The sequence below is a fragment of the Coffea eugenioides genome, chromosome 6, assembly GCF_003713205.1.
Source record: "Coffea eugenioides isolate CCC68of chromosome 6, Ceug_1.0, whole genome shotgun sequence".
NCBI classification, from domain to species: domain Eukaryota; kingdom Viridiplantae; phylum Streptophyta; class Magnoliopsida; order Gentianales; family Rubiaceae; genus Coffea; species Coffea eugenioides.
In genome coordinates this window covers 44,543,285-44,558,148 of record NC_040040.1, presented here as the reverse complement: position 1 = coordinate 44,558,148, position 14,864 = coordinate 44,543,285, and the positions used below count along the sequence as shown (strand labels likewise).

Genomic DNA, 14,864 nt, shown 5'->3' with positions numbered 1-14,864 from the left:
TTGCTAATCAAAAATAGGATTCTAATTGAAAAAGGAAATTTCAAAAAATAATCCTAATTGTTCCCTTAATAAAAACATCTAAGAAAAATGGCAATTTTCTAATCTTTGCTTGACTCTCTACGTAAACTCCATCTTGGCTTTGGAAACTCGCGCTTGATAACGAACTTTAAGAAAATTGCCTCTTTTTGCAATTTTTCGCTCCAACGCCCTGTAATTAACACAAAACACCAAATATAAATAGAATCTGACAATTAAAATAATATTTGGCAAGAATAAAGGGAAAATTAATTACAAATTTAATAACAAATTTCAACATATCATGTTTAAAACTGTCATCCGGGTCTGATAAAATCCATGTGTTAATTGAGTTTAGTTCTATGTACTTTGTCCTTATTGATTTTTATTTTTCATCTATATCATTTGGCCAGGGTGATTATCATTGGTTTTCTTGTATTTTCATATACTAGTAATAGTTCACGTGCTTTGCACATGATTGTAATATCTTAAAATATATTATTTTTTAGATACTAAAAACTTTTTATGAAATTTTGTTCATCAACATCATAATATAGTATTTTTATGTTATTTATTTTTTTAAGCTAGTTACTTTTAAAAATTTTATGAAATGAAAAGAGGCAGAAAACATTTCAATATAGTTGACATATCCCTTAGGATTGAATTTGAAATCATGAACCAAATACTTTTTGATTTATAGTTTGAACTCCAACATATCAAATATTGATAATATCATGTTTTACCAAAATTATTGTATATTCATGACTCTGTTGCATATAAACCACAATCATCACAATTTTTTATAAACGAAGAATATAATTAAGTTAGAAAAATAAACATTAATGTAATTTGAATTCTTTGTATTATGTTAATTCTATTTTTGTCAATAATGGAGTATAAATGATCCACTACGTAAAGTTTTTTTGGCTTGTGCATTCTAACAATTGAAATTTTATAGATAGAGATAGTTGGAGTTTTTCTATTTTCCTTTTCTTTTATTCATGTTTTTAGCACAATCCAATGCGAAGCAAGAGCAACAACAAGTCTACTTTTTTCATATGAGCACAATATTTTTTGTTTTAATATTAGTTTTTTTTTATGATCATGAAATTGGAATGATAATTGTGGCTAATTAATCATTTTAATATTAATTTTTTGTATATTGCCGTGTTTTAGTTTTTAAGTTGGCAACTTTTAATCCATAACCACTATCATTATTATCAATTATTGGAATGCATTAAATCTGTCTATTTACAATTGTCACTATAAATGAAATTTACTTAATTTTAAAGCTTTTCATTTCATAACTGCTTCCATTATTCACTAATATTGCAATATAATAAATATATGTAATCATTAGAAAAATAAGAGTATTTTGGATATCACCAAAAACAATTTGGATATCATTTTCATTTTATCATTTATCATTTTATATTTACTCTTATTATAATTCTTATTTTATCATTAGAGATGGTTTCTGACTTGATGGATGGATTTGGTTTGCTCAAACCAATACAAATGAAGCATTACTATATTATTGTTAATAACAATGTTTGTCTTCCCCTAGATATCAGTGATTTGAATATTGTCTTTGGTATTACTTGAATTGTATTCTAGCATTTTAATTCATTTGCTATTTACTTTATGTCATTTTATAAATAGTTTTCAATTTTATTTTAGTTTTTCTTGTTTTGATTGGTTGCTATTAATGATAATAGTGGTTTGTATGGTGCTATTTTAGATTTCTTTTTTCTAGTTTAATATTGCTATTTCAGTTATAAAGGTGTCATCATTTTTTGTATATTGAAATTTCATTGGGTGTAACATGAAAATTCTTCATATTGTTAAAAGTGCATAATTGTAAAATTTGCTCGTGATATTTGTGTGAAGATATACAGATGAATAAGGGTTTTCTTGTCATTGTATGTTTCTCCATTTTCTAGAGATTAGCTATTTTTTGAAATTGATTTTTTTTAACAATCTCAACTAATGACTAATGAGAAAATTTTCATGCTTCAATTAAGAAATTTTGATACATATAATAATAGGAGATGGAGTCCAAGTGTAGGTAAATAGTTTTTAATGAGAAATTTTTAATTATAATTACCAATACCATTAAAATGTAATCAATTGGAGTGTTTTATTTCTTTTAATTAGTGCCACATTAAAATGCAATAATTCTAATTAAAAGACATGAGGGTAATTTAGGGATAACAAAAACTAAGATAAAAATGTGCTTACACTTACACTCCCCAATACCAACATTCATACTTTTTATATAGTAATAATAATAATAATAATGATGTTAGTATTTCCAGCACTCGAGTAATATCACATATGATTTCAGTTAAAGTTGAAATTGCTAGTTCTAACTCTCATCCAAACACCACATGTCATTGAAGTGTCCTTTATATTCAGAACCACTAAGCTTTTAAACAGTCTAGCTCTCACTCCACTAACTTCTCATTGTACCCATTAGTTCCTTATGAGTTACTACTGGAGTGATTAGGGGAATATTGACTTAAAATATTAACTTAAAAGTAGCTTTCAAAATTCATATATTTGGATTGGTTGGCAGGGAGTTTTAGCCCATTTATAGGGGAGACTCTGTCAAAAATTTTTAAAAAATTGTACTAAGTTGTTTAAAAAGTTTTAACAAACACATGCTGCAATTAATTTTTTAATTTTTTTGGTTCATTCACTCCATCATGTTCATATATTTTTCTCAAACGTATTTTTCTTTTCTCCACTTGTTTAACTAGAACACTACTAATTGATTATAAAATTCATAGGCAATACTCGAAATATCTAACAACTTGTAAATAAATTCCAAGTAAACAATTAGTTTGCAACAAGATGCACGTACACTTTGTTCCTCCTATAATATTCAATTTACAGCCCAAAGTGCAACGTACTTACATACGAGTCCTATGTATACCAACAAAGGGTATAAGTCTAAAAAATTTCAAACTAAACTTAGTATGTTCTTGCTACTCTTTGCCATTAACCTTATAGAATGTTAAAAACCAACCTCGAGAAGTTAGCCTTTATTCCACCTATCACCCATTTGAATACTCAAATCAAATGCTAAAGTGCAGTGAAAGTCCTATAATTGCCTACAAAGGACAAAACTCTGGACAATTCACCTAACTTCTCGCTAAGCACAATCACCTAACGTAAATTTGGTTCTAGAAGGTCACTTTCAGATTGTAAGTACCAATTTTCTTTTCTCCATTTGTTGCACCAGCATACTTCTTGCCTACCACAAAATCATTGGTAATATTCCAGATTTTAACAAAGCCACAGAAAATCCCAAGTAACTCACCTAGATTTAGATATGCAATACTTAGTTCCTTGTGTCACCATTTGGACATTCAATTTAAATCCTAAAGTGCAACATCCATGTATATCAGTCCTCTAATTGCTTGCAAAGAACCAAACTCTGCAGAACACCAGCAAACTACAAACTAAACTTGGTATGTTGTGGTTACTCTTTAGCCTAAGCCATGTAGAATGGTAGAAACACAACCTCCAAATAAACTTTGCCGCGATATGCTCAGTTGTAATCTTAGGATTTCTCAAAACTAAGTTTCATTCCTAAATAACCTTTATATTCTTTTCTCTATTTATTTAACCAAAACAATACTAATTGATCATGAATTTCATTTGCAGTGCTCTAGATATTTACCAACTGAGTAACAAATTTCAAGCCACAAACCTAAATTAGAATGGATCCCAAAAGATGCAATACTTAGTTTCAAGCCACAACCTACTAATGAGTTTAATTGGTTTTAACAAATCTATGATGGTGCTTGATGAGAACCCTGGTCGAGGCTTGTTGAGTCCTGACTCCTGAGAAATGATTGAATTGTAGCAGTCATATTAAGTAAGAATTAAGAACATGAAGAGAATACAAAAGTTCTTATTGTGGAGTTAAAATTACAAAATCCCACCTATTTATAGTTTTTAATCACTATCCTTAATGGCCTGCCCTCTCAAGAATCATGACAATTAATTTGGCTCAGAATTTCAATTCTTGACAATAATTTGGTCCCATCAAAAGATAATTGTCCGAGCCACAAATGAATTTTGTGATGCATAATCTGCCTTGGTGGAGAAAATTTCACAAAGCAACATTGACATTTAATATATTCCCTCTATTTTGGTATCATTAATTTTGGCAACATATTCTGGCTTGGAAAGTTGTTTAAAGGGTCATGACTACTGAGTTGGGCTATATTTGGCTACGATTAATTTTTAAATTTTTTGTGGTTCGTCATTAACTCCATCATGTTCATACAGGTGCACACAAAGTTGGTGACACGAGCACAGTATCACTTGAAGAGGCTTTGGTTGGTAGCAATAGGATCAAATCCACAGAAGTACATTTTTGGAATCTAAGACTAGTTATTAAGTAAGTTTATAAGTTTACAACTTTAACAAGGTTATCTCTCTTTACGTTTACAATATTTGTCCAACTATATGAACAAGTTCATTTTACTTGAACAAGTAGGTTTTATTTGACCTCTCCAATTGTCTCGAACATGACAAATTGAGAGATACATCTTTTTTTGACCAAATTACAGGGGACTTGGAAATTTGGATTTATTATTTTGTTTTGGCTTTATTATTTTGTTTGAATCATCTTTTTTGCATTTTACTTTTGAACCATAAAATTGATGAATGTAGAAGTATTTGGCGAATGTATTGCAATCTTTTAGGTGATTAATTAAAGTAGCTCTCAAGATTCATACATGCTTATATTGGTTGGCAAGGAGTTTTAACTCATTTATAGGGGAGACTCTGTCAAAATTTTTTGAAAAATTCTACTAATGAGTTCATTTGGTTTTGACAAATACACGCTGCGATTAAATTTTTTAAATTCTTTTGGTTCTCCGTTATCTCCTTCGTGTTCATATAGGTGCATACAAAGTTGGTGACATCACTTGAAGAGTTTTGGGTTGGTACCACTAGGATCAACTTCACAAAATGCATCTTTGAAATCTGAGATAAGTCATTGGGTAAGTTTGTAACTTTACAACTACATGTAATTGCTATCAAATGAATGTTCTAGTTTTTTAAATTTTTGTTGGTATAAGAGGCCGTTTGAATATATTTGAATTTATTTTATGGTGAATTGATGAAATTAAAGTTAGGCCCTCTTTTGTAGTGTATCTTTTAATTGCATGCATGTGGAGGAGAGGGGACTATGCACAAAATTATTGTAGTTTCACATTCTACTATATACATGATATTATTATTGTAATTTTTTGTTCAGCTATCTAAGAAATGGTAATGATTCACAATACATCGATACTTAAAAAAGTTTGGACTTGTTTACAGAGAGTTTTAGCCGTTTGTTAGGGAAGATGCTGTCAGTGTGAGAACCCGAAAATTTTCTTAATATCTAGGCCTTATTTTCTTTCTTTGCACACGTTTTATATATTTTCGTTAGTATATTATATTTATAGATATTTTTATAAGTAAATATAGTTTTTAAATCATTTTTCTAGTATAAGTTAGTTTTTGAAATATTAGGAGTGTATATTGGACGTGGGACCCGTTAGTGCGTTAAGTACGATAAATTTGGCCAATTAGGTTAAGTTTTGCATACAAGGATTTTCTTACTAGGTATTATGAGATAATTGGAGGTTATCTAGATTAAATTGTATTTGGAGATAAGAGAGATGAGATAAACATAAAAGAGGCTAGGTGGCGCGCTATGGTTGGAGGGTGGACTTTGACTAATCTTTCCTCACCTTTCCTAAATCAATTTTGACCCAAAATCCTCTTCATTTTAACCCTTCTTGGCCGAGCTTCATTAGAGAGAAAAGAAGAGAGAAACTTCAACTTTTGCCTTCCATTTCTTGCTCAATCTTGTGAATCAACCAACCAAACCCTCAAATTACTCTATAAAAATCCCTTGCTAGGAGGAATCCAAGAAGGTGGTGGAGTGGTTTTTGAAAGGGAAGCCCTAAGTTGCTAGCTTTCTTGAGTTTTGAGGTAAGTTGGATAAGAAAGTTCTCTCTTTGCTTTAATAATGGTTAATTAGTGGGTTGTAGTGGCTAAATAGGTTATTTTGTGAAAGATTTTATGGTTTTAAGTAAAGTTTGATAAATTTTAGAATTTTTGGTGATTTTTCTGATTTTATATGATGATTATTGTTGGGACATGGAATGGTAGTTTGATATGGTGTAAAATGAACCTCTTGTATGTTGGTTGTGGTTGTTTGCGGAAAATTTCCACTTGTAGGGCAAATTTCGGTATTAGGGTTTCAAAAATTAGGGTTTCCTATGGTTGGTTATTGAACTCTTGATTGATTGTGATTGAAGGGTATTGTGACTCTAAGAAAATGTATTCACCAACCTATAATGTGTAGTTGCACTTGCGGTTGTTTTGGATGAAGTTTGGTGGTTGTTAGTAGGTTGGAAATGTATGACATTTAGGGGAAATGCTGTCCAAAGTTTAAGGATATTGAGTTCCTTTGAGTTTGAATTGAAATTGGGTAGAAATGAAATGTTTTGGGGTTGTTTATGCTTTTAGCACCAAATGATCCTTAATTTCCCTTTCTAGTTATTTTTGGTCTTGCTTTAGTAGTTCATTGAATAGGTATTCGACTCGTGTTCGGGTCTCAATTGTTATTTTTTACTTGTTTATAGGACGTGCCGGTGATTCGAGGCATACGTCGGACGGAAATTTGTGAACTTGCTTTATTTGAACTGGTGAGTGTACCATTATATGGTTTGATGCTTAAATGATTGATATACTTGAATATGTGAACTTGGTTGGCTTGAATGAGACGAGAGTGTACTTCATCGCTCTCGTTCTCTCATCTGTATGACTACTACTGTTTAACTGTGAAACTGTATTTGTGCCTGATTTAATGTCGTTTGGGACTATGACCAACGACTTAACTGTGATATCTGAGCTCATACCCCATTGGTTGTTATTCGAGTCGAGCCGACAAGGGCCTAGGCGATTCGATAACCAACTATGGGTTTACTGTTAGTCGAGTGGAGTATTATTCCCTCGACCCTGTGGTATACTCGAGTATTGCCTCTCTGTTACTGTGAGGTGTTCGGGCCCGGTAAGGGAAATGTTCGGTGGAAGGAATGTGGTGTAAAGTGGGATCTACGGTCTTGTTCTTTGCTCCAAGCGTTGACGGAGTGTCAACGAGTTTGAGATCAAGTACAACAAGTGGAAAGTGGCTCTTGAGAGCCGATCGTATCCTTTTAACTTTGGTTATTGTGACGTAATTTCTTATGTGTTCCTTGCCTAGGCATGATTATCTCGGTGTGTCTTGTCGGTACCTCACGAGCATAAACTCACCCTCGTTATTTTGTTTTTTCTTACAGGAACAACTTTTGGAACTATGTTTTGGGAAGCGAGTTGAGCTAGTTAGGAAATTCTTTGTTTTGTATAGCTCCTCGATAGATGGAAAAGCGTATTTTGATCCAACGATTTCTTTTGACTTGTACATATACCAATATATGTATTTCGAAGTGTTTTCATGTGTATATGTGTTACAAACTTCTTTAGTATTGTATATTCATTTGTGTTGGATAAAGTACTTGTATTTGTTTGCGATCCGGTTGAGTATGGAAGTCGAACGAGGAGAGAAAAATTTTGGCGAGGTTATTGTTCACCGAATCCGATCAAGAATCCGACCAAGTTTTGGCCGAATACCTGGCCGGATATGCAGGGTAGGTTTGAAAAATTTTCAGTTTGGCCTCTGCCTCCAATCCGGCTGGATTGTGACGTGGCAGTTACTATTCATCTTTCGTTTTCGTTTTCATTTTTTTCGTTTCGTGGTTGTTGAACCGTAGCGCGCTAATATACTTCGGAACGTTTTAGTTGTATATAACCGTCTTAGTAGTCCTGACGAGAGTTGGGCAGGCAGTTCGCTAATCCCTTTGGTACGCCTTAGGGGAAGGTGGGGCTGTCACAGGTGGTATCAGAGCCTAGGTTAGAAATGACTTGGGCGAGTTAGAACTGTGTTTCTTCAGACTTGTGGGGTTTGTGTTAAGGTGCCGTTAAGTGTGACTACTTTGTCTAAGATGTGAACCTTTCCTATCCTTGTAGGTTATGGCTGGAACAAGTGGAGAGGGTGGAGGTGAGCCACCTCGGAGGTGCCCACGAGTCATCGATTACCAAGAGAGGCCTAGAGGTCCGATCCTGCTTTGCTATACTGCTAGTCGGACCCGTCGCTATAGGCGTTGCCAAAATTACTTTTACGCTGACCATGTGGTCGTGACGGTACTAGACGAAAGAAAGAGGCTTAGACGTGCCGCCGCCAGGGATCACGCCGAGACGCTTAGACTGTGGGGCATCATGAGGATGCAATCGGACCGAATCGGGGAGCTCCAGGGGGACATAGTCATGGAGCAAGAGCGAACGAACACTCTTAGGGAGCAGTTGCACGTGACTACTGACCGCCTTACAAGGGTGGTCAGGGAAGTTCGAGATCGGTCCGGGGGTATCATTAACAAGTGCGAGGCGCTCATCTAAGGGGTGATTGGCGCCAACGCACAAGTGGAAGTTCCGGGTGACGAAACTCATGATGAGGGGAGCACACCTAGTTCTAGCCAAGGGAGAGAGTCCGTGGGTTCAGTTGGGAACTAGGTTAGAGCTCTTTTGAGCTATGTTTTGATTCCATGAGGGGAATAGTTAGGAAAAGCTCTTAGTTAGCTACTTTTGTATTTTAGCCTAACTTTGTATATTGTCTTTTGAAGGACCCCTTTAGTTTCGTGGGATTACTTTTGTATGTACTTGACTGATTGCTCCTGTATGACTGTTTGAAACAGTTATGTGTTCTATGTATAAATGCATTAGGTGTATATATGCCTTATGTGGTGTTTACTTTTGGTTAATTGTTCATGCTTATATGTCTATGCTTATGTGCCCCTTTAACATTATATCTGTGCCTCGACTTTAGTTTGACTTAAGTCAATGGAGGGCACTCGTAATAGACGAGGGCATGGACATGGAAGTAGGTAAACTGCGATCGAAGGGGGTAATCGGGAAACTATGCCCGAACCAAACCCTGAACCCAGAATTAACCCTATTGTTCAGGCAGCCGCTGCTATTCAGCGGATGACCGATCTTTTAGCCCATGTCATGGAACAACAGGGCCACAACCCTAATCCGCTAGTTGGGAACCCCGAAAATCCCAGGAATCATATAGAGAGTGAGGATCGAACCCTCGAGAGGTTTCAAAAATTCTTCCCACCAAAGTTTCTAGGAAGGCCAGATCCTGATGTGGCCGAGAGCTGGTTAGAGAAGATGGTGGATATCTTTGCGGTCTTACACTATAGTGAGGAGAGGCAGGTCACTTTTGCTGTCTTCCAATTAGAGGAGGCCGCTCGTTCTTGGTGGAATGTGATATGGACGAAGTGGGAAAGAGAACAAACACCAAGAACGTGGGTAAATTTCATGAGAGAATTCAATGCAAAGTACTTTCCGCCTTTGGTTCAGGAAAAGAAGGAGGACGAGTTCATAAGGCTTCGCTAGGAAACTCAAATGGTGGCCGAGTATGAGAGCCAATTTATGAGACTGTCCAGGTTTGCCCTTGAACTTATTGTAACTGAACAAAGGAGGGTGCGGTGATTTATCCAGAGGCTAAATGTAGAGATTCAAAAGGATCTGGCGGTAGTCCAGATCAATACTTTTAGTGAAGCAGTGGAGAAAGCCTTGCGAGTTGAAAATGTGAGACTGCAAGTTAGAAACTTTCAGGTGAAGAAACGAGGATTTCCTGCGAGTAGTTCGTCACAGGGGGATAAGGGTACCCCTCCCAAGTTCGGAAGGGAAGCCGGAGGAGGAAGGCTACTGGGAATGGCACAGGGAACTCCGCCAAGAGGTGGTCAAACTGGACGAGGCGAACAGAGAAGTGCCTCACAGGGGAGCTCAGTCTCGATTTCTCGTGGTCCTTATAGATTTTGTAGGAAACCAAACCACATCGAGGACAACTGTTGGAGGAAGGAAAGAAAATGCTTACGCTGTGGGAGTGCGGAGCATCAAATAGCCAACTGTTTGGTGTTACTTTGGGAGGCGAGAGTAACTACCCAATCATCGAAGGCCACCTCGGGGCAGTCCAAAATGGAAGGAACAAAGCCGAAGGTGCCTACACGGGTGTACTCCCTTGAGCAACGCCCAGTCCCAGATTTTGCTGAAGTGGTGGAAGGTACGATTCCTATCTTCCATCGTCTAGGTAGGATTTTGATAGATCCAGGTGCCACCTATTCCTTTATTAACCCTGATTTTATGTGCGGAATTGATATTAAACTTGTTAGCTTGTCTTACGATTTGAAAGTTAGTACTCCTCCGGAAAACCAATGTTTAATCACTAGTATGATGTATGTTGATTGTGAAATTTGGGTAGGAGAGAGGAAGCTATTGGGGAATCTTATAAGCTTAGCTATTCAGGGGTACGACGTTATTTTAGGAATAGACTGGTTAGCTAAGTATGATGCCCAACTTGACTGTAAGAGAAATGTGGTAGAATTGCGTATACCGGGGGAGGCGACTTTAAGGTTAGATGTAAGGGGTAGCCTAGCCTCATCTGCATTAATTTCGGGTATTCGGGTTAGGAAACTTCTGAGTAGAGGGGCACAAGAGTTCCTAACTTTTCTTATTAACACTCTCACCGATAAATTGAATATAGAAGATGTACCTATAGTGGGTGAATATCCGAATGTATTTCCTGATGAATTAGTAAATCTACCTCCGGAGCGAGAGATAGAATTTGAGATTAACCTATTACCGGGGACGTTGTAGACACCAAATTTTGAATAATTTTATGTGGCGTCTATTTCATGATTTTCATTTTAGATTGCTTGCATTCGTTGTTTACTTTTAGTTTTAATTTTTAGTTTTAGCTTTTAAGTTTAAAATTAGCGTAGAGTTTTTAGAAAAAAGAAAAGGAAAACATCAAAAATATGTTGTAGTCATTTAGTTTTTTATTCAATGCTTTCTTGAAAAGAAAAATTCAAAAAAATAGGCTTTAGTTGGATTGGAAAAATGAAAAAAAAGAGAAAAAGGGAAAATTGGTCGCAAAAATACGTTCAAATTCGATCTTTTGAAACTTTAGTTATTTTTATTAAGTTGTTTTGAGAAAAGAAAAGAAAAAAGAAAAAAGGGGAAAAATGAAGAAAATTTGAAAAATGGACATTTTTGTTGTTTTTATTTGTTTAGTTTGTTTTATTTATTTGTTTTCATTATTATTACATAGTTTTGTCATTTTGTTATTATTATTATTATTTATATTCTGTATCTATTAAGTTAAAAAAAAGGTAAAGTGAAAACGCGGCATGCAAGCTGCGTTTTGTGGCAGCTTGCAAAAGAAGGGTTTCGGGTGAGCCCCTTGGGCTGCAAATACAGGAAGAAAGGACGGAGGTTTTAGGGTTGAAGGAGGATCATTTGATATAAAAAAAAAGAAACAGCAGGATAGCCGCAAGGGGAGCTTCATCGTGGGGAGAGAAAGCAAAAACGGAAAAACTGGAGCAAAAGGGAAAAAACTGAGAGAGTGAGTCGGTGAGCAAGAACTAGATAAAGGGAAAGGTCAGAAGATTGCTTCTGGGGGGCGGCTGTGGATGAACGAAAGAACGAAACAGAGAGAGAGAGGATACGGATAGAGAGCTGGAGTTGAGGGGCTGTGAGAAGAAAACAGCAGAGGGGGAGAGGAGCGACGGGAGAGATAGAGGGAGAGAGCAAACTGACGGCTGGAAACAAAAGGAAAAACAGAGAAGTTCTTGGAAGATACGGGAGAGAGGAGATTAGGGGGAGGAACGGCCAAAAGAAAAACTAGCAGGGGAAGGCAAAAAGTGTCCAAGAGAGAGCAAGGGGGACCATCCATTAGAAGCGAGAGCGAGGGAGATTCTGGGATAAGAAAAGAAAGGAACCAGAGGAAAGCTTTGGAGGAAGAACTGAAAACAACTGAAAGGAAGCAGCCGACAGCAAGGGAGGAGACTTCGGGGCCAAAGCTTCGAGCTTCACAGCCCTGTACCGAACTTTGTGACCTGGGTTCGGTGGATCTTGCTAACCCCAGCATCCCCCACGGTGATTCGTTTCCAAAAAGGCAGTAAAGGAGGTAGCTTTAAACCCCATTCTTGTTTGCCTCTTCTAAAACTGGATGCGGATTCCTTGTTGATTAGTACGGTAATCGTCTGAATGCTTTGTTTGTTGGCAGAATGCTTTGTTGGTTAGTCTAATTTCGGTAGTTGTGTTTTGACTTTGTTTGAGTGAGAATTCCTGAACAAAAGTCACTAGTTCACGTTCACTCGCGAAACAGAAAGACCGTGACTGAAATTTGGCTGCAAGTGTCATCCTTTCTTTTGCTGCATCTCTACCCATTCATTTTGGTTTAGATTATTTGTTAACGACATGGTTTAAGAGCTGTAGTACTTGAATTAAGAGGGTAAAATTGATAGGCTTCATGGGCAATAGATGAGTCTTAGCCGAGAGGGAGATATCGAAGAAGGAATGGTGGTTGGGGTTTGCAGACACGCATGAGTTTCTTCGTGATTTTTGCATCAGTTTCTGTTTAAGTCTTTACTTGTTGATGTTGAAGTTGTGTTGTTTGTTTAACTCAGAGTTTATACATTGGATTGAGAGAGTTCGGCTGAGGATTGTGCTGGTTTTTTCTGAAATCTGGGGTTTAAAAAATGCAGCAAGGGAAAGCCGTTACATGTTCTTTTCTTTCTTTTCGCTGCTGCGTTTCCTTTCCTTTCGTTAGTGGTTGAGTTTTGCACTTCAGTCATGTTTTGATCTTGTGTTTGGGGAAGGAATGGAATGATTTGGTGTTGGGTATGCATGTTTGGGGACTGAAGTATCTGAATCATGTTCGAATGCTTTGCTGAAATTTGCAACCATTTGTGTCGAACCAGTTTTGTTTTTTTTTCCCTCAGAATTTTCGCATGATCTTTTCCCAAGTTTTCTGGTCATTGGGATTGTGATTACCAGGTAGTTTGTTACTTAGTTTAGAGTTGTGATGTTGGGCTAAAAATATTTAATCAAAGCTTTGTCTATGAACCAAAATCTGGTCCGCGCTATGAAAAGAAAAATCTGGTTACCGAGACCATTTCTGCATTTATTTTTCAGAACTTTGGGACGATACATTTCTATGTTTTATGGTCATTTGGGTTGTGATCATTGTGTGGTCCATTACTTGGCTTGAAGTTGTGGCTTTGGGTTGAAAAATATCTATCCAAGGTTGTGTATTTGAATTGAAAAATCTGTTTTGGCTTGAAGGCAAAGTGCAGCAGTTTTTCTTTGAAGTTTAATAGAAATAGGTGCAGAAGCTCTTTGTCTACGTAGATTGCATGGGGATTGCATGAATTCGTTCTCTAAAATTTCACTTTGGCCCCAAGTCTCCCCTTGTCCTGCTATGGCCCAATCAATTGAATAATTTCATCAATTTGGTCCTTGATAATTTTAATTTGTGCAACTTCATTGCTTCTTTGCTTCAATTAACTATCATGCTTTGTTTCGATTGCGCTTGAGTCATGAGCCATGAGTCAAGTGAGCTTGGCTTGGCACATTTCTTTTAATTTTTCTTAAATAAATTGGTACCTTGACCTTTTCTTTTATTTTGGAGGATAAATAGTTGATTTCATTTCATTGGGCCCCAATTTCAAGGGAGATACACTCTATCCCTCATTTGCACTTCATTTGACCCTATGTGCTCCTACGTGTTATGTGAATATGCCTGTCTACTTCGCTTTCCTTACCTCCTTGCATGCATTTACTTGCTTTTACTTTTATTTAAGTTTTATGGGGTATGTGTACACCTCTTGGCTTGTAATAGATAGTGCTCGGAGAGCATCTGGTCCATTTCCCCTTCCCCTTGGTTGCTTGCTTTCGTTGCTACATGTTTAATTGCTTTAGTAGGCTCTTGCATCTAGTCGAGCATGCTAAATGTTATGTGCTATGTGTTTATGAGTGTTTTGGCATGTCTACTTGTTTACATAGCCATGAATGAATGGAATGGATGAATGTACGTTTCCGCTAGTCTAACGCTAGTCGGAATTCATAGAATGGGCTAGTCCAACGCTAGACCCTTAGGGATTTCCCCCATTAGCACATCATTTGCCTGTTCACTACATATCATGCATTTTTCCTTAGTTTTATCATCTGGCATGCTCCTCGATTCCCTTTTCCCCCCATTTTAGGATTTTTGCACCTCATACTAGGTATAGTGTACATTTGCGTGAGAGTCCCCTTCTGATAAGAGAGACGAGCGAGTGTGGCTATTCGATAGCCTTAGCACGCTAGTTTTGCCTTCTAATCAAAGGGAAAATCAAAGTCGAAAGTTAGGAGTCAACCCCCGTACCCGTCTTGCTTGCATTCCCTAGGCTCATGCATTCTACATTCACTCTATCATTCTATACCCTCATTACACTTTTATTTTCTCCTCCTACTTTCACACATGCACCTTCATATACCTTCCCTTGCACACAAACACTTGGATTTTTCACACAATTTCACACGAGCACCTTTTCATACATCTGCACACAAACACTTGGATTTTTTTTTACAATTTCACACAAGCACCTTTATACAATTTTGCACACTTGCACTTACATTTCTTGCATCTTTCATACACTTTCACACTTGCACACTTAAGTCTCATTTGCATTAATCGACCTCTATGAGATGTTCCTTTGTTGGCCGCCACAATTCATGTGGTTTGGGACCAAAAGCCTCACAAGAGACATCGTAGAATTTAGGATTGCATTTTTCTTTCCGCTTTGCATTCACATAGTCATATCCAACGTGCGAACATACATTGGGTAGAAAACTAGGAAAAATTGGTTTAAGTCGCGCAACTAGCCTTGGCTAGGTCAAAGGGGTGC

General features: G+C 36.7%; 1 protein-coding gene across 1 annotated transcript; it reads left to right on the top strand.

Moving 5' to 3' along the window:
- Positions 1-9,042: 9,042 nt before the first annotated feature.
- Positions 9,043-10,788, top strand: LOC113774219. The gene is made up of 2 exons (XM_027318775.1): positions 9,043-9,342; positions 9,631-10,788. Exons 1-2 carry the CDS (start codon positions 9,043-9,045, stop codon positions 10,786-10,788), a joined length of 1,458 nt encoding a protein of 485 aa, XP_027174576.1.
- The last annotated feature ends 4,076 nt before the right edge of the window (positions 10,789-14,864 follow it).

Excerpts from the sequence above, each read along its gene's own strand:
- LOC113774219 (XM_027318775.1), top strand. The coding sequence starts at position 9,043 with ATGCCCGAACCAAACCCTGAACCCAGAATTAACCCTATTGTTCAGGCA. Across the intron at positions 9,343-9,630 it reads ACTATAGTGAGGAGAGGCAG|AGGCTAAATGTAGAGATTCA; the intron begins GTCACTTTTGCT and ends TGATTTATCCAG.